The sequence below is a fragment of the Ptychodera flava genome, chromosome 2 (assembly GCF_041260155.1).
Source record: "Ptychodera flava strain L36383 chromosome 2, AS_Pfla_20210202, whole genome shotgun sequence".
Classification (NCBI taxonomy): domain Eukaryota; kingdom Metazoa; phylum Hemichordata; class Enteropneusta; family Ptychoderidae; genus Ptychodera; species Ptychodera flava.
Window position 1 is genome coordinate 18,358,735 of NC_091929.1, and position 18,846 is coordinate 18,377,580.

The following is an 18,846-nucleotide window of genomic DNA, read 5'->3' on the forward strand; positions in this document are numbered from 1 at the left end:
GGATATATGTGGAAATTGCCCTGGTATATGCAAATTTGTATTTTAAAGACAATTTTGTCATTTTTGATCAAGAAAACTCGTTCTCAAAAACGACTTTGTCTGATAGCTTTTTATTTTGGTATAAAAGTCACAAGGGACGTAATTAGATAAATATATAGAGATATATATTAGATAAATATTAGATAAATATTCTATTAAAAATATTTGGAAACCCCCTAAATTAGTCTATGACCTTAAATAACCTATACCAAACAAGGATATGTTGTTAGTGAGTTTTGAAGGCTGTAAACACAATGTTGTCATATTCGGTATTAATTTGTAGTAAACGTTGACCAAGAAATCAAAGCTGAGGTTAATTTGCAGACCAATTTTTCCAACTTTTCCATGCACGTCACACAAAAACTGATAAGAAATTTGGATCCAGGATAATTCCTGATGTCATAATCACCCCTATAGTGGAAGGCATTTCACTAAATGTAACTAACGTAAGTGCTGTATACAGTCGAATGATAGCATTGATAGCATGAATTAAAAAAATCCCCAGGGCTGTAAATAGTTGACACGTTTTACATTTCTTGCCATTTGGCGGTTGTAGCTCTTTATGTGAACATGGTCAATACCAAGGGATGGATCTAGAAGATTGAAGAGGTAAAATTAGTTTTTTACCTGATCCCTTTTACATTTTTCCCCACGCTCCCACCTTTTCTTTTTGTCAAGCCTTCTCTGGCTGATTTATTGTTTTATTGACATCTGCCTATGTACAACACGATCGGAAGTAAATTGGGATAATTGGATGAGAGAAATTATAACGAAAGTTTGATGACGTCGAAATTTTTACAGCTTAAATTTTACAAAATGGTAGAAAACTGTAAAAATTAAAATATTATTTTCATCGAACAAAACAACAAAATCACGTCAATTATTGTTTATCCCTTAAATCGTATTCATTTCTATGAAAAGGTGGTATTTTTAAGTAAATGTCATAAAAAAACGAGACAAAATGCATAAAATTTATCTAATTAATGACTTTGAGTCGGGGCACTTTTAAAATGTCCCTTAGTAAACACTAAATGTAGTCAGGGCACTTTGAAATGACCCTGACTAAACAAACCGTAAATCCATCGAAAAACTTCATTTTGGTTGGGGAAAAGTAACAAATCGAGTTTAAAACTAGTATTTCAGTATCAAAGAAAGTATAGACAAGTTCGCATATTTTCATTCAAATATAAATATTGTTCATAAGTATTGAACAAGATTGCATTAGATACAGTCATGCGATGATTCTTACTCATGACATGAGCACAACATCGCAAATTTTGAATAAAATTTTAAAGATGTTAGTAAATATGGTGTAATATTAAACAAATTCCTTAAATTTTTGAGAAATTGTGCCAATCCAATTATCCCAATTTAGTTTCAATCGTGTTGTACGTAGAATCTGCTCGTCCCATTGCTATAGAAATTGACATGCATGTTCCTAAAGTTGACCTCCAGCATCTAAGTTGCTGACGTTATTTGCTTTTATCATTCTTGTTTTTCTGCTTTAAATGTGTATTGAATGGACCAATTCAAGTCGAATGTGAGCACAGTGTCCTTGACGGTTATTTTTTACTTTTCTTGTACGAATTTGACTTTTTTGTGTTTACCAGTTCTTGTGTGTTGTCTATATGTGCTGCACTGTTTGTGTTTGTCATATCGAGGTTATCACTTTGGTACTACTAGGTGCAACTAGAATAACATGTACTTACCACCAGTTCTGTAACACTGTGGGGGTTCTGTTTGCAGTAAAATTTTTCCATTCGTATTCGTAAGGTGAAGGACGAAATGACAAGTTTGAATCCGCTGCGAAAGCTGTATTTCAGCTTGGATTCAAAGTTAAAACCTGCAGAGGTGAAAAAGTTGAAAGACTTACTAGAACCAGACCAGCTTCAGAAGAATGAGGTTGAACAATTGAATGATGCCACGGACATTTTCATAAAACTGGAGGACAAGGGTCTCATATCACTTGGTAATCTCAAACTTCTCAAGGATCTTTTTTCAACAATTCAACGTCTTCCTCTTGTTGAGGAGGTGGACGGCTTTCTGAGGGATAATAGACCAAGCCGTCTAGAGTCACAATCCACAGACACCACATCGAGTGTTCAAACAACAGGTAGGTGTAATGTTAGACAACTGTTAGTTTCTGAAGTGCCTGTGTTATACTTGTATTATACTGAATATGATGTCCGCCATTTTGTTTTTTAATGAGTATTCCCATGTAAGATCAATTACTGCATATCTTCTACCTATTGTAAGACCTGTCAGGAATCTCCGTTTTCCTTATTGATATCTATTCTTTGTTTCATTCACCCCCTAGCTAAGTATTAATAAACCTATCACATCGTGACATAAATAATCGTGACAGCTCATAACTGCGTAGAGTTTCTTCGACGGTACATTCGAGGAAAAAAAACCATTTTTCCTCAATATAAAATGGTTGCAACGAAATCATGACAAATTCGAGAGTTATAGAATTGAATTTTCACTATTATTGCCGGGGAATCCTAGGGGTCATCAGAAAATTTCAAAACTGCAGTTTTTCAATTTCAGATGACCCTTCCCCTGTACTCATACATTACAATGCCGATTTACTCGAGCATTATAAGCGTATCTTACTCCTGAAATGGGCTGCTTGCGTGCTTGGTTAAAGATGCGCAGTTCTTGAAAAATATTGTACAAAATTACCCGTTGTCCTTTGTGGCGCGACCCACACCACTAGGGAATCAATATTCTCACATTCCTTGCCACTGGGAGCTTTAATCGATGGTGTGGGAAAAAATCGATCCCACACTCTCAGAAATCTTCCCACACTCTGCAGTATATATTACACGAGCTCTGATTGGAAAATAATCAGCCTTCGTTGCACGCGCAACATATTTTCCAATGGCATGACACACGGATCAGAACTACAAAGTGAGCATGTCAGAATACGATGGCAGACGACAGCGTTGTCACGATTTTATTTTTACACAATGTTGTACGTTGTTGTTGACAGACTAACAAAAGACGGCCGAATTTACCAAATAACTGATGAAAATAAGGAAGCCTTCAGTAATTACAGGGGGGTTTGCTTGGGGAGTTAGGGGAGGGTCACTTTTTAGAAAACTGTCCAAGGGGAAGTGCACTTTTTATAAACCTATCTTACGGGAGGGTCACTTTGGACAGAAGATGATTTACGACAAAACCTTTGAATGTCAATTTGATAATTCCTGAATAGAAAATTGCCGACAAGATACATCGATTCTCCTTAATTCATACACATTATCGTCAAGCTTCACAAGCAAAGAAGATGCAGTGGTATCCTGCATTAAACACCTTGAACAGTTCAAACCGATGAAAGTCATGAGACAAACAGATATGGTACAGATGGCAAAATGTATATCAGTTATCAAATGTCTATAAATGCACAGATATTGTAAGTTTTATGTTTAATATCGGCAAAAAATTAATCATACTTGTCTCTTTGACTACTTTGTATAGCAAATGAACATTTTGGTGAAATTCCAAAATCCAATTTCTTGCACACACATCAATTTGTAAGCACCCTAGTCTAATTGAGTACATTAATATGGATAACGAAGAGTACATAAATACACAGATTTACCTGTTTTTGTATCAGAAAAAAAAATAGTTTCATCATAACATATAGTGAATCAACATTTCTGTTTAATTCGATAATCTAATTTCTTGCACTCACATCCATTTGTAACTACCATAGTATAATCAAGTGCATTAATATGAATTATCCTGCATACATAAATACACATATTTACCTATTTTTGTATTCGAAAAACAAATCCACAGTTTTGTCATAGACTACCGTATATAGTGAATCATCATTTCGGTGAAATTCCTGAATCCAATTTCTTGCATACACATCCATTCGTAACCACATTAGTATAATCAAGTATATTCATATAAATATTCAAGCGTACATAAATACTCATATTTACCTATTTTTGTATTGGAAAAAAAATATTCATAGTTTTGTCATAGACTACCATATATAGTAAATCAACATTTTCAATGAAATCCAAAAATCCAATTTCTTGTACATACATGCACGTTTTACTTCCCATTTCAAGCAAATTACATTATTTCAGATATCATCAAACAGATAAAGGTTGTTATATGGGGAAAATTGTGAATACTTTTCCTGATAGACTCCCAGCATGTATTATGATTTGATATTTTTGGGTGAAGCACTTTATCAGGCACATCTAACCACCTTATACTTGCGCAAAATGTGGTGACCCTCCCGCAAATGCAAGACCCTTCACAAATGCCTGTGTGATAAAGTGCAACCCTCCCTCTCACAACGCCTTCCCTCCTCCTGTAATTTTGTCTGTATCTTATACTCAATGCATTAAACGAAGGGACTGAACGTAAATTCCTCTTTTATTTCCTATATAATGAACATTCATCACCTACCACTCCACTACATTGCAACTCTCTGAACATATCAGTTCTACTTTCCTATTAATATCTCAACTACAATTGTTCCCCATTTTAATCACATTTCTCTCCATTATCATCATCATTGTCCTAATCATCATCGTTATCCTCATCATATTGTCCTAATCATCATCATTATCCTCATCATCATCATTATCCTCATCATCACCATTGTCCTCATCACAATCATTGTCCTCATCATCGTCATTGTGCCTCATCATCATTGACCTCCTATCGTCATTTCTCATAATCATCATTGTCCTCATAATCATCATTGTCCTCATAATCATAATTGTCCTCATCATCATCATTTTCCTCATCATCGTCATTGTCCTCATCATCATCATCGTCCTCATCATCGTTATTGTCCTTTTCATCGTCATTGTCCTCGTAATCATCATTGTCTTCATCATCATTGTTGTACTCATCATCGTCATTGTCCTTCTTATCGTATTGTCCTCTTTATCGTCATTTGTCCTAATCATCATCATTGTCCTCATCATCGTCATTGTCCTCATCTTCATCATTGTCCTCCTCATCGTCATTGTCCTGCTCATCGTCATTGCCCTCATCATCGCCATTGTCCTCCTCGCCAACATGTTCACATTTTTCTTTACTGCTGTAATCATTACTTTTATCATCATCATCATCATCATCATCATCATCATTATCAGTATAAGTGACTTTCATATCTATATTTTAAGTTTTGCTTCTTTTGTTACAAAATGTAACTTAAAAATGTGGTTTTTTTTAAATATCTGAGATCTCTTTTTAAATGATGCTAGACTCTCAATGTTAATATCATCAACATCTACTGGCATAGTTGTAAACCCAGGATTAATATTTCGCAGAACTTCTTTGTTATTCTCTGAATGTAATTATGGATATATGGCGATATGGACTAAAATAATGTTTTGCGATAGATTTTAATTTATAACCTTGTTTTTACTAATCACACTCTTATTATTGAATTATAAGATGCTGTACTGTTTATCTTAGAGTCACAGCATAAGTTTCAATGTTTGCCGGAAAAAGTATTAATTTTTATTCTTCGAGTATCTCTTGTTTGTGAACCAGTTTGTGTATCAAAGATTAAAAGCTGTGGAAACCATACCAGGGCAAAGATACCTGTAGATCTGTATTTTTTGTCATTTGTAAAATTGGTTATCTCATCATTGTGTCTTTTGTACATCCTGTCAAACTCTACAAAATGCTACATCCGTAATAAATTGTATAATTATTCGAGGCTTTACGGAACTCGAGAATGTATTTTTGAAACTGGAGTGGGGTCACACATTTTCCAGCCTTACGTTTGGGGAGGGTCATGATTTTTTTGGAGAAAATGTCAGGGGAGGGTCAAGATTTTTTTAGCACCGTCGTTCCAAATCCCCGGCCCTCCCCATGCTAATTGGGGCAGTCCCTAATTGTTATGGAAATTAGCTATACTGGTTTAAGTTATTCCTAGGGAGAAAACTGCAGTGTTTGAGTGGAGGGTCAGGTTTCAGAATGCCGGACAAGGGGTCACATTTTAGACTCAAGGATGAGAGAGGGTCACATTTTACAGTACAGGTGCGCGCGGAATTCCCCTGGCCCACCCTCTGAAATTACTGAAGGCTCCCTAAACCCCTTGAAACATATCGCCAATTTTTTCTGTTGGACATCTCGTCCAAAGCAGAAGTTTAAGTATAGGGAGTGGACCTCGCCACGGGGTTCGCGTTAGTGGCAACGACGGAATACTATAGATGACCACGAAGTATGATAGTCGCTGATACAGTTAAACATTCAATGTTTCCAGTATGAAGTTACGCATTTTGTGGTCATGTGTGAAAATAATCCCACACTCCAAGGCTCGTGTGAGACAAAATATCCAAAACGAGTGTGAGAAATCTGACCACAGGTCCTCATGGGAGTGAGATTCCATTTATCAAAACTCTGTATCAAATGTTAATCCATGGCTTCAATAGATGAGGCATCTGCCCTCTCAAATTCAAATTACATGTAATGAGAAAGACTAACCGAAAAAAATGGATGGCGTAACTGTCATGATTGTACAATAATGATTGAAATTTAAGAATCATACACAGAATAACAAAGATCATGTCTACCAATCAATGAGCTGAGTTCAAGTGTGTATTAGGATATCTATCAAGTTGAAATGCTATATTTTCCTCTGAGCTCCCTCCATGCTCTCTCTTTCTCCTCTTTGTTTTTTTTTTCTATAATGAAGGTCACCACGCAATCTTTCTTCCCCCTTCACAAACATGGTACGGCTAGGGTTTGTACAACCTTTTCCCATAGAAAGAACATACCAAAGAAAAGTATAAAAGAAAAGTATGCATTCGACGATAAGCTAGAGAGTAATCGCTAGGAATTAAACCCTGGAAGATACCTAGGCTATAGCTGAAATAACTCCCTAAAATGAACTATGTGTACATCAGTTCGACTTGTAGATCAGATAGGGGATGGTTTGCAGTCTTGCTTCCCTGATATCGAGCTAGCAAAATACCTTAAGTTTGTATTTTTTCAGTCATTTCAACGATACATTGTTTTTATTACAAAACAATAGATACCCAAGACTCGCTTCATTGCGGTATTACAGCCAGCTGTGAACGGAGTTCAGCTGCAGTACACAGAGAGATAACAAGACCAATGCAAGATCCTAAAGGTGAAACTACAAGCGTGCAACAGCACATAGACGACCACAGTTTACATCGAGCACAGGACGAACACATCGCACAGCAAATACAGCACCTTCAAGAAGAACAGGAGGAAGTAGCGGATAGTACAGGTACACAAAACTGTTTCAATCCAGATTTTCTAGTTTTTTTATTTTTGAGTTTGACATACTTTGAGTTAGTATAAGGCAAATGTACTTCACAAATCATCGTGCCTAGCGTAACCTTATTGAAGATAAATCAAACTTCATCTACAAAGTATGCAAATGAACCACTTACTTGTTCACAAAGATATTCTTAAGTCTGTGTTGGTATTGTCAGTTTCCTGCGCCCTATACATTCAGAAAGCATATGCATGACTACAATGACAAGATAATCAAATATTTTACATCACATACAAATTGATAAAATCATTATTGCCTGTCTTAAGGGAAACCTTTAAAGGGATCATTAAATCAGTTTTGATTCAAGTTAAGCATTTAACGTTTTGGTCATATGTAAATGAAAATCGTAAGTTTGAAGCTATACTATTGACAACCCTAACATTTCCACTTGCAATTTACTGTATTGACAGGTTCACCACCGAGTAAACGCCGTAAGTGTTCCAGCAGTCCTATTGAAATACAAGAGCAAACATATCCAGGTTAGTCAAAATGTTGCATAGCAAGATTCATTCATTTTTCGTACGTTTGACAACGATCCAAGACACAAATATTATATTAAAATGGAAATTTCTGTTATGCAAAGGTATGGCATTGTTGGTTAAATTTTCTTATCTGTAAGTTAAATGTACCTTTTCTGCTAACTTTCACTTTTTCTTTAGTTAGTTTGAAACTTGTATATGATGTTACTTTTCACTCTCTTAATTGTTTTTTAATATTGAACATGCATTATTTCCAATGTTGTTAACAAAGAAAAGTGGTCTCATTTAAGCTACTGTATAAACTATGATCTATAGAATATATTACAATGGATATCTGTCTGGCGTCCGCTTTCAGTCTGTATGTTCGTGTGTATGCATGACATTGTATGATAATCAATTTATGTACGTACGTACTCATGTATGTTCGAATGTATGTATGTATGTATGTATGTATGTATGTATGTATGTATGTATGTATGTATGTATGTATGTATGTATGTATGTATGTATGTATGTATGTATGTATGTATGTATGTATGTATGTATGTATGTATGTATGTATGTATGTATGTATGTATGTATGTATGTATGTACGTATGTATGTGTATATGTACGTATGTATGTATGTATGTATGTATGTATGTATGTATGTATGTATGTATGTATGTATGTATGTATGTATGTATGTATGTATGTATGTATGTATGTATGTATGTATGTATGTATGTATGTACCTATCCACTCAAATTACTTAACAAACTTCATATTTGATGTGTACATGCGTCATATATAATATATATATATATATATATATATATATATATATATATATTGTTTGAAATATTATATATATATATATATATGTATATATACACTTTTCATTCACCACTGTACTTTTCATTCACCACTGTATGTATATATATATATATATATATATATATTATATATATATATATATATATATATATATATATATATATATAATATATATATATATATATATATATATATATATATATATATATATATATATATGGCAGAAATCAAAAATCTCCTTCTTCATAATCCCTGGTGAGACAGTTGTAATATATGTTTGAGAGGCCCTAGTGCTGACCTAATGCAGATTTGTTTAAAGGGTGATGAATATGCAAATTTATAGGGCAATGTTTTGTGACTTTCGGATGTAAACTACGTGTGCAGTAAATTTCAAAGTTGGTACACTGATAACCTAACTAGCGGCCAACAAATCTCTACTTTGATATTGAACGTAACACATGTTCACGGATACTCTATTAAAAACTTTGTTGGAAGAATTTGTGTATTTATTATCATCATTAGAGATGATTTTGTGTAAAACAATAAAAGCCAAATAGTTCGTTCCAATTTTTTTTGTTACAATTTAAAAAAATCTTTGATCCATGAAAAATGTTTAATAAGTTTTCATTTACCCTCACTAGGCGAAGATGTTAATGACACTGGAGATACGGATAACTTGGAATTCAGTATTGATGAACCACAATGGGAGACTTTCGAGCGAAGGAAGTATCAAATGGAATTGGTAGAGCCTGTTTTCGAAGGCAAAAACACCATCATCTGTGCTCCTACTGGAAGTGGTAAAACGATCACTGCCCTGTATATCATGCAGCGCCACCTAACGAAAGGATTTACAGGTATTGTTGTTTTACACCTCATGACCAAGTGCAATCATTAGGGGCACAAGCCCATAGGGGCTTGGGCCCCTATTGTTTTTACAGGAATTCAGCTTTCTTCCTTCTTCTCTTCTTCTACTTCCCCCGCAATTCTTTGCTCACCTAGATCTCAGAAACCGCTGAGCGCAGCAACTTCAAACTTGCAGAGCTAATAGAGTCGAATGAGTACTCGTGCACCTGGGTCTACAAAATTTGATTGGTCACATGACCTGGCTGCAATCTTGGATTGAAATATTTTAATCTGCCTAATTTGCATAATATTTGACCAATCCAAAAACGTTTAGCAGCTTTTGTAAAGCATTGTAGTAAGATGCTATGTGCTAAATTTTAGGGTCATTGACCTTGCCGTTTTTTTAGAAGAAGATTTTTAAGTGATTAAATTGATATTTTTCCATAACTTATGAATTATGCAAAATCAATGTATCTCAGGAACTACAGGGGCTACAGGTTTGGTTCTTAGTTCATAGGGAAAAGTATGGGACAAATTATTTTCGCAATTTTTGGATGACCTTTGACCTACTTTCACATATGACGGCTCATATTCAAAAAGCATTGCACCAAATGACTTGCAATTTAACACATAGCTAAAACTCAAAGGCAAAATTATTTACTTTGTTACCATGCCAACTGGTCACATGAGCCAGCAGTTATCTTGAATTGAAACATTTAAATTCATCTCATTTGCATAAGATTTAATCAATCAAGGTACAGTTAACAACATTTGTAGGTCATAGGTCAAGGATCCTGATTGAAAAATTTCAAGGGCACAAGCCATTTTGATCAAGAGAAGAAGATTTTTAAAGTAATATTTTTCACATTTTTCAATGTGCTATACCTATGCTAAGCTATGGCAATGGCTTATTCTGACAATGTAAGAGTCCGGGAGGGTTATTATGCAATATAACATTGGACCTCTGACCTTTGACCCTGACAAAATACTGTACCTCATTAATTTTGCATTTATCTAATAATAGGGTTCCTAATGGAGCTAGAGGTCTAATTTTCAGTACATAGGGATAACTGTGCACTACAATTTGTTTAGCAAAACAACACATGACCACGATGACCTTTGAGCTCAAATATACATATATGTCCATTGCTCAGTAACCACATGTGCTACCCGCTTTATATTTGGTATGATACGAAACACCCTATATCTCATTTATTATGCACACATATAATTCTAGGCTGACGAATAAAGATAGAGGTCTGATTTTTGGTACATCGGGATAACTATTGAATAAATTTTGCAAAATGTCACATGATCCCGATGACCTTTGACCACATATATGACCATAACTCATTAACCACAAGTGCTACACCCTTTATATTTGGTATGATGGGAGAGCTTATGGCAGCATATCCTGTACCTCAATATATATGTGCATATCTAACTCTAGGCTTACCAATTGATATCGGGATCTGATTTTTGGTACATAGCAATAACTGTGGTATACAAATTTTTGACAAAATTTGACATGACCTAAATGACCTTCGACCTCAAATATACACATAGGTATCTCCATAACTCTAAAGACAAAATTACTACATCCTTCATATTTGGTATTATGGAAGACCTTGTGGTGCCATATCCTATGGCTCATCACTTGTGCGCATATCTAATTCTGGGCTAGCCAATACGCTAGATGTCTGAGTTTGGTACACAGGTATAAATTTGGGAAAACAATCTTTTTGCCACAATATCCAACAGGCCCACACTACCTTTCATCATCAATATGCCTGTAAATGCCTATAAATAATACATGCGGATAATTATGGTTGGAATTTTTTTGACAAAATGTCATTTGACCTCGGTGACCTCTGACCTCATATATGCATATATGCCTATAAATAAGTAACCACTGGTTGTAAACCCTTCATAGTCAGTAGTGAGGGATGTTATTGCCCCAAAACCTGTACTTCATTAATTATGTGCATTTCTCGTTTTGCACTAGCCAATAAAGCTACAGGTCTGATTTTTGGTATACATGGATAAAGTTTGGAACATGTTTTTGTCATAATCCTTAAGAGACCCACACGACCTTTGACCTCGATTCATAAATGTTCCTAAAATTCAGTAACCAAAAGTGCGACAAACTTTTAATTTCATTGTTTGTAGTACCCATCAGCATTGGAGTGTTATCATTGCGTGTTATCATTCAAGTGTTATCATAATCGTTCTGGTACCTTTTGCCAGTGTTTGCAAGTGCTTGGGCCCCGCCAACGCTGCTTGGAGCTTAAATTGTTTTTGTTTCTCTCATAAATGCACATATTCTTGAAAATATTCATGTGTTAGAGTTATGTCCTGTCATCGGTGTGAGAAGAATTGATATGCCACTGACTTCCCATGTATTAATTATTACCGTTAATGTTCTTGCAATAATAGTAGACATATTAATTAAGTTATTATAGAAGTATCTCATGCATTATATGGAAGAAGCACTCGATCTCATCTGTGCCATTCACATGTTCTGAAGCAATTTTACTATTCCTCGTCACATAACCAATTTCTCTCTTCACAGCATATGCGTGTGAAGTTTGAATTGTTCCTGACTTTTGAACTGTTTGGGTAAGCAAAATAAATTCTTATGTCAGTCGTGTTCTTGTTTTTTCTTTTATCATTAAGCAAACACACCTAACAGAATAGTGTTCCTTGTGAATCAAAGACCACTGGTTGAACAACAGGGAATGTGTTTAAGAAGTACCTCATTCCAATGAATTACAGGGTAATCCAGTTGACAGGAGATACCACTACCATCCCCATGGCAGAGGTGTTGAAGATGGTTATGACGTCATGGTGTTGACGGCCCAGATTTTGGTGAATGCCCTGAAAGACAACATCATCAGTTCCCTGTCTGTTTTCACTATGCTAATATTTGATGAATGCCATCACACACAGGTGTGTAACCGAAGATCATGGTAGCCTCGAAAAAAATAATTCATTATCTATCTTTGTTTTGATCATAAAATTACCATACATTAACTGGTTGAAATGTTTTTAGCTAACGTGTTCACACACGTGAGTTAATGTCATAGCGATGTCTGTCTGTCTGTCTGTCTGTCTGTGTGTGTGTCTGTCTGTCTGTCTGTCTGTCTGTTTACACGATAACTCAAAAATGCCTGAAAATATTCAAGTCAGATTTAGTAGAGAGGTAGCATATGCTTATTGAAAGAACTGATTAGATTTTGGTAAGTGTGGCTTGCATATTAATGAAGTTATGACATATCATTTTTTCGAATAATGGTTCCTATGAAGACAGAAATGGCAGTGTCGACATATATCAAGAAATACTGAACAAAAATTCATAAAACGTTTCAGCGACGACAATCTCAAATAATTATGATGATACTGTAAGTGTCATATAAATTATCTGCTCGTTTGCATATTTAATGAACTTTTGTAATCAGTGTTATAGCTTTGACATTCCTGCAGCACATTTAATGATACATGCAACAAATATTAATCATATATATATATATATATATATATATATATATATATATATATTATATATATATATATATATATATATATATATATATATATATATATAATTGTACTGAGCAGTGTTAAGTTAACAAACAGCTCATTCGCATATTAAATAAAGTTTTGTAATTAGTAATTTTTTTTCTGAGAGTACTGCGAGAAAGTTGGTGACACCTGCTACATATAATTCTGTGAGGCGTTCTTCTATTAATGAAACCTGTTGTAAAACACGTGAGCACATTCAGTTCATATCTGTTCATTCTTGACGTAATGACCGTGTCACCATGAGTCGTAGACGAGTGTTGACATTGTCATTACGTCATGAGTATTTTCCTCCGCCGAACAAAGAAAAATATTTGGGCATAGTATACTTTTAACATAAACAAGCAAAGGATTCGGGTTTTTGTGCAAAGTGCAAGAAGTTTTCCATAACGATTCCATGTTTAAGTTTTTGAACTACTTCTGGAATAATATCAATACGCTGTGGGTGAGTTGTCAATCTTTCTTGTCGTCCGTTGAGTGAAGGACGAACACGGCGTTTTTGTTCGTGTACGGAGCAAATGCAAGGCGACCTCTCAGACTGCCTTCTGCAAAGGAACTTTCAAAGATAACATATGAATTTACCTCAGACAAATAAGCTTTTTTTCGAGAACAAAAATCGACTAATTCTTAACAATGGTAAACTACAAATTTGTCAGCTTTATGCTTGCTACTATAATTTGTTTTACATTCTCCTGTACTTTTAAGGGAAGTTAAGATTTTTCTGAAATCATTTGTGGAAAGTGTGATACTGAGATATTATCTAGCATTTTTTCTAAAAGGAAAATCTACAAACGCATTTGATATTGCAGGAAGTAATGTCCAATAAATCTTACTGCAACCGTAAAAGCTGCTGGTACAATACATGTAACCATAATCTTGCATTTAACACACACAGAAATTGGAACCATACAATCGCATCATGGCAAGGTACAGAGATATGAAGATAGATCACCCCAAACAACCAAGGCCTCAGGTAGCTATTAATTTAAGTGTTTTATGCAAAGCCATGACCACTGTACATTCTGAACAATCCATATCAGAAATTATAACCAATAAAACTGTTAATTAAAGCAAAGAATATATCTTCAAAGGGGACTTGCCAATTCAAGCAGAAATACAAGAAAATATTTTGTTATTCACATTTATAATTTGACAACAGACCTGGTACTAAAAGCTTTTTGAATAATATACTCAAAGGTGGTGTCAAATACAATATTTCAAGATATAAATGTGCAAGATTACTCTTTTCTTCAAATGAATGTGACAAAAAATGCTCACTTATCAGGTTTTCTTTTTGCTTTGGAATTAATGACATGTATCATTATTGTCGACATGTCTTTGAAAACATACTTTTTTGCTTACATCTGATGATCATTTATAGAGGAATGTTTCAGAACTCTATGCTGAAAGGAAATTGCGATATTTCTGTCCCAATCACCTGTATTTGTCGTTTGTGACAGAGATTCGTCATGAAGTATATCAGCTGGACAAAGAGCAAATGTTACTCTATTAGGTGTATTTTTAAAAAGTGGAGATGAAAACACATAATGCCTTACATCATGGTTTTTTGTTAACGCACTTTAACACATGCAAGTACAAAGAAATCGATAATACTCTTGCATTGTCACACACCTTAAGACTGTATGTTGATTGTGTTCTGATAAAAATTATTATATTGCAGCTCAAAAAGTAAAACCGCTCGTTGCTATAAAAACATACATCTTTGATGGTGCATATAAGCAGCATGAAAAAATGTTTGCATGTGTATGTGTGGGTGAGTTGGTCAATACTTATGAACTGTTTGATCTTGATGTGTCCATTTGTGCAATAAGATTCAATGGTATCGCAACCATATAAAATCAGTGATTGATATAATATTAATCTGACACATACTTATTTACAGTAGAAATATTTCAATTGTTATTTGGAAAAAAAAATCTTATGTACAATTTTGCATCTCTCTATAGATAAGTTAATACTTCCATCCACATTTCACTATATTTAGGTTCCCTGGTCTATTGAAAACTGTTGGGATGTACCAAAGTGTGGCAGTAAAAGGGGTAACAACACTAATATTCTAATATTATCTCACATGGTCATAGATAATAGGCTTGACAGCTTCCCTTGGCGTAGGCAAAAGTAGAACACAGCAATAAGCAGTGGAGCATATTATGAAGATCTGTGCCAATCTTGATGCTGATAATATATCAACTGTTGTGAAGAACAAAAACGAACTGCAGCAATATGTTCCTGTACCGGATGAAGGTGAATACATGCAACATTAGTTGTGAGCACATGTCAACTTTATTTGTAAGAAATAAAATTTCACTCTTTACTGAAATATGTACCTAAATCATACTGGGTCACTTCCCGGGCCCCTTCGCCATCAACAAGTTTGATAAACACGTATGCCCATGTAGTCAAATTATGTTTATTACCAAAGTCTCGAAGCTCTTTGTCCTAAAATGAATCGCAGAGTATATATACAACGCTGCATACTTGTGTCCCTGAGGCAGTTGCCAAAGCTTTAAGTGACTCTGTGCATTGCCTGGGAAAAGCTATTCACCCTTTCGACTTGATTCATCATAAGCCATTTTTATGACCATTGCTTCCATATCAAATGCAGCAAAATAGTCAATTCACCCATGATTGTGATGTTTCAGAAATACTTTTATAAACAATTAAAGCAAACGAGTAATTCCATTTAATAATTTGCAGCTATCGATATTGCTTACCCAATTAGATTTGATTTTCTCTGTGTTTATCTTCAGAATTACTCAGTGTTCAAGGCAGAGTTGAAGACCAGTTCGTCAAAATAGTCAGTGGAATTATGTCAAAACTTGAAACTATTAGCTTTCCTCAGAAGGTAAAATGCCAATTCCTTTCATTTACCTTAATGATGTATGTATGCTGTTAATATGACATTACTTCACTAGGCTGCTTCATCTCAATTTGGTTCATTTGAATGTGCTTTTCTCTGTAGCCCAATGACTATTATTTTCCTTCATCAGAGTACATTGTATGTAGGTTTTTGTAACAGTCACAGTCTAGTCAACCCATATGACTTGTGAAGCATGCCGTTAAATCGAAAGCCCCAGCTACTGTATTGTATTTGCCTAGAGATCTGAGGGAAGGTGATGAACCTTGCATGTGTTCTATGTAGACATGATCTCTATTAATACTGTTAAGTTTACATTGCCAGTATGAATTTATTTCAGCACTTGTGAACAAGTATCCAGTTGAGCTGGAGGGAACCTATGGACCCAAGTGTCAGAGAACATATGATTTAATGGGTGTTTCTCTGCTACAGTATTTTTGTTTGAATTATGTCAGTATTTGTTGACTTAACCACGTGAAGAAATTTGTTGATCTCTAACCTCTTGACTAGCTAAGCTGTGTGCATTCAGTTCTTCGCCCTTCTATTCCAATGATCAGAAATAAGCTTGAAGTCCTATTGTTCTAAGAGAAGTCTTACAAAGGCCTAGTGTTGCCTTTCAACGCACAAGAGGGTTATATCTAGTTGACATGAACTTTGACTGGAAACTAAATTTGCTGGCTGACTTGATGCTTGCCACATTTGTTACTGAAGTCATGAAATCAACCGTTATACATTTAGTATTCAAATTTTCACAGCTGCAAAAGAAATCGATCAAAAAGCTCTGAAACCCCCAAACGAACGAGGAACACCAGCCTATGAGGAATGGGTGGTCAATCTTGGAAAAGAAAGCGTTGTTGCGCTTTCGGTGGACAGGATGAGACGGATGTTTAAGACATGCACAGATCATCTAAGGGTAAGTGATAAGAATTGGTTTTTATGTATATCTTATATTCTAGCTTTGGTGAGAATGGTGTTCCTGAAGCAGCTTCAGATCTTGATGATGTCATATGAAAAGCATGTTACACTGTTTTGCAAAAGTCATGCTGTATATACATCTATCATATATTGAATTCAGTGGAAAGTGTAATTTAAAAATAATTTGAACGGTTATAAGATGCAGGCCATTAAAACACAATTGTTCTGTGTTCATTCGGGGGTATTTATCTATCAAAAGGATCCCTGTCTATTATTTTTTGTGTAAGCTAAGCTAAATTATGCAGTATTTAGAGGTTATTACCCAATATCGCCGGTTCCTGTGTCGTATCAGCATGAGTGTCATTTGTGCTGCGTCAGACACGAGACGAAGTCGAGTGTCTGACGCAGTACAAATGACACGAATGCTGATACGACACAAGGAACAGGCGATATTGGGTAATAACAGATTTATCATATACCCATGCCCATAATTTTAGGGAATTTTTACTAATAGAACGAAAAACCTTTAATTTTGAGGCTTTACTTTATTACGCCTTGCGCATAAATATCAGAATGTTTATGTGAACAGGCTTCATTCATAAAGTATAGGAGGAAGATGTCAACATCACGCGCGACATCGCTGCAAGTCGTCCATATCTCAATGAAACCCAAGAAGAAAGACATCGGGATACAAATATCGTCATACAGAAGGAACATTTTAAGGTGCAATATGCTAATATACAACTGTAACCGATCAAAAACGGCTCAGCTTTAAATCTATCCTGATTTCGATCGGATCGATCGTCGTACGGCACGGAGCTCGGGCGGAGAGGGGGCGCCATTTTGTTAGTTTACCTTTAGAGTTGCCATATCAACAGTCGTCGCGCGCGCGACGTCGCTGTCACGCCACGCGCTCACTACCTGTTCGGTGGAGACCGTGCACAGTGCCGGCGCCGTGCGAACAGCAGAATGTTTGCTAGAACTTGACCAAAAAAATATCATGGGAAAACATTTCAAGACTCAACGTGGTATTTCCGTATTTTGCAACCAGAAATACCCGTGTTCATCGAAGCCCTTCAAGTTTTTACGTCGGCGACATCGCTTCGCAGGTGGGGAGCGGCAGCCATTATGTTGTTTACGTTGTTTACCAACAAACTGCTAATGTAGTTCGGGAAAACTCTAAAACTGATGACGTTTATCGTGCATATCTCGACGTTTACCGTGAAATATCACGGCTGATATTTTACGTTGAACGTCACTAGGATGTAGCAATATGGGCATGGTATATGATAAAATCAGAGTATTACACGTCAACATGAATGTAATTATATATTTTATGTTTTGAAATTTGCTCCAGTGTATATAATTCAGTATTTGAGATGCATATCTACAAAGGATTAGCTATGAGAAATCAAACACATTTTCCTAAATTGCTTTTTACTGAAGCTGTAAACTTGGTAAGGGCTTAAAAGCTACTATGCAACACTGTTGCCCTAATAATATGTATATTTATAACAACGAGTACATACAGTTTTAACAAATTCTGTAGATGTTTATTGAAAGTAGTAGAACTACATGCGTGGTGTATTTCTGCCATAAAATAATTTTCTGGCTAATAGGCATTTCCTTTATATTCAGAAATATAATGATTCACTGTTTGTTAACAAAGACGCTCGGACTAAGGATGCTTTGCAGTGTCTGAACAAATACTTTGACAACCTGGAGACCAGAAGACAAGGTTTTGATAAACTTGATGAAGACCTCTTTCAATATTTAAAGGTAAAAAATCAGATACTATCAAGGGAAACCGTCGTCGGAATTGCGCCTGTGCGAGTGTCTTCTTTAAAAACATTGTACCGAAGTCTGATTGTGAAAGAGATCATGTATTCGTGAGTGACTTCAGTGCATGATCTTATCCAAGTCTCCCTGTTTACTGGGATTTGAACTACATTGTCACACAATGTAAGAGCTAAAGGATAAACACCATTTGACTTATTACAAGT

The 18,846-nt window shown here is 35.3% G+C and overlaps 1 protein-coding gene across 1 annotated transcript; it reads left to right on the forward strand.

Moving 5' to 3' along the window:
• The first annotated feature begins 506 nt into the window (after positions 1–506).
• On the forward strand, positions 507–18,615 carry LOC139115984 (uncharacterized). The gene is made up of 10 exons (XM_070678468.1): positions 507–648; positions 1,813–2,152; positions 7,061–7,282; positions 7,744–7,812; positions 9,270–9,482; positions 12,148–12,420; positions 13,946–14,023; positions 15,153–15,315; positions 15,822–16,841; positions 18,482–18,615. The coding sequence occupies exons 2-6, from the start codon at positions 1,825–1,827 to the stop codon at positions 12,237–12,239; spliced, it is 924 nt and encodes a 307-aa protein (XP_070534569.1). The 5' UTR covers positions 507–648; positions 1,813–1,824; the 3' UTR covers positions 12,240–12,420; positions 13,946–14,023; positions 15,153–15,315; positions 15,822–16,841; positions 18,482–18,615.
• The last annotated feature ends 231 nt before the right edge of the window (positions 18,616–18,846 follow it).

What these genes read in the sequence shown, in the direction of transcription:
- LOC139115984 (XM_070678468.1), top strand. Translation starts at nt 1,825, where the DNA reads ATGACAAGTTTGAATCCGCTGCGAAAGCTGTATTTCAGCTTGGATTCA. An exon ending in ATCGAGTGTTCAAACAACAG is followed by an intron (nt 2,153 to 7,060) that starts GTAGGTGTAATG and finishes ACAAAACAATAG; the next exon opens with ATACCCAAGACTCGCTTCAT. An exon ending in CCTAACGAAAGGATTTACAG is followed by an intron (nt 9,483 to 12,147) that starts GTATTGTTGTTT and finishes TTTATCATTAAG; the next exon opens with CAAACACACCTAACAGAATA.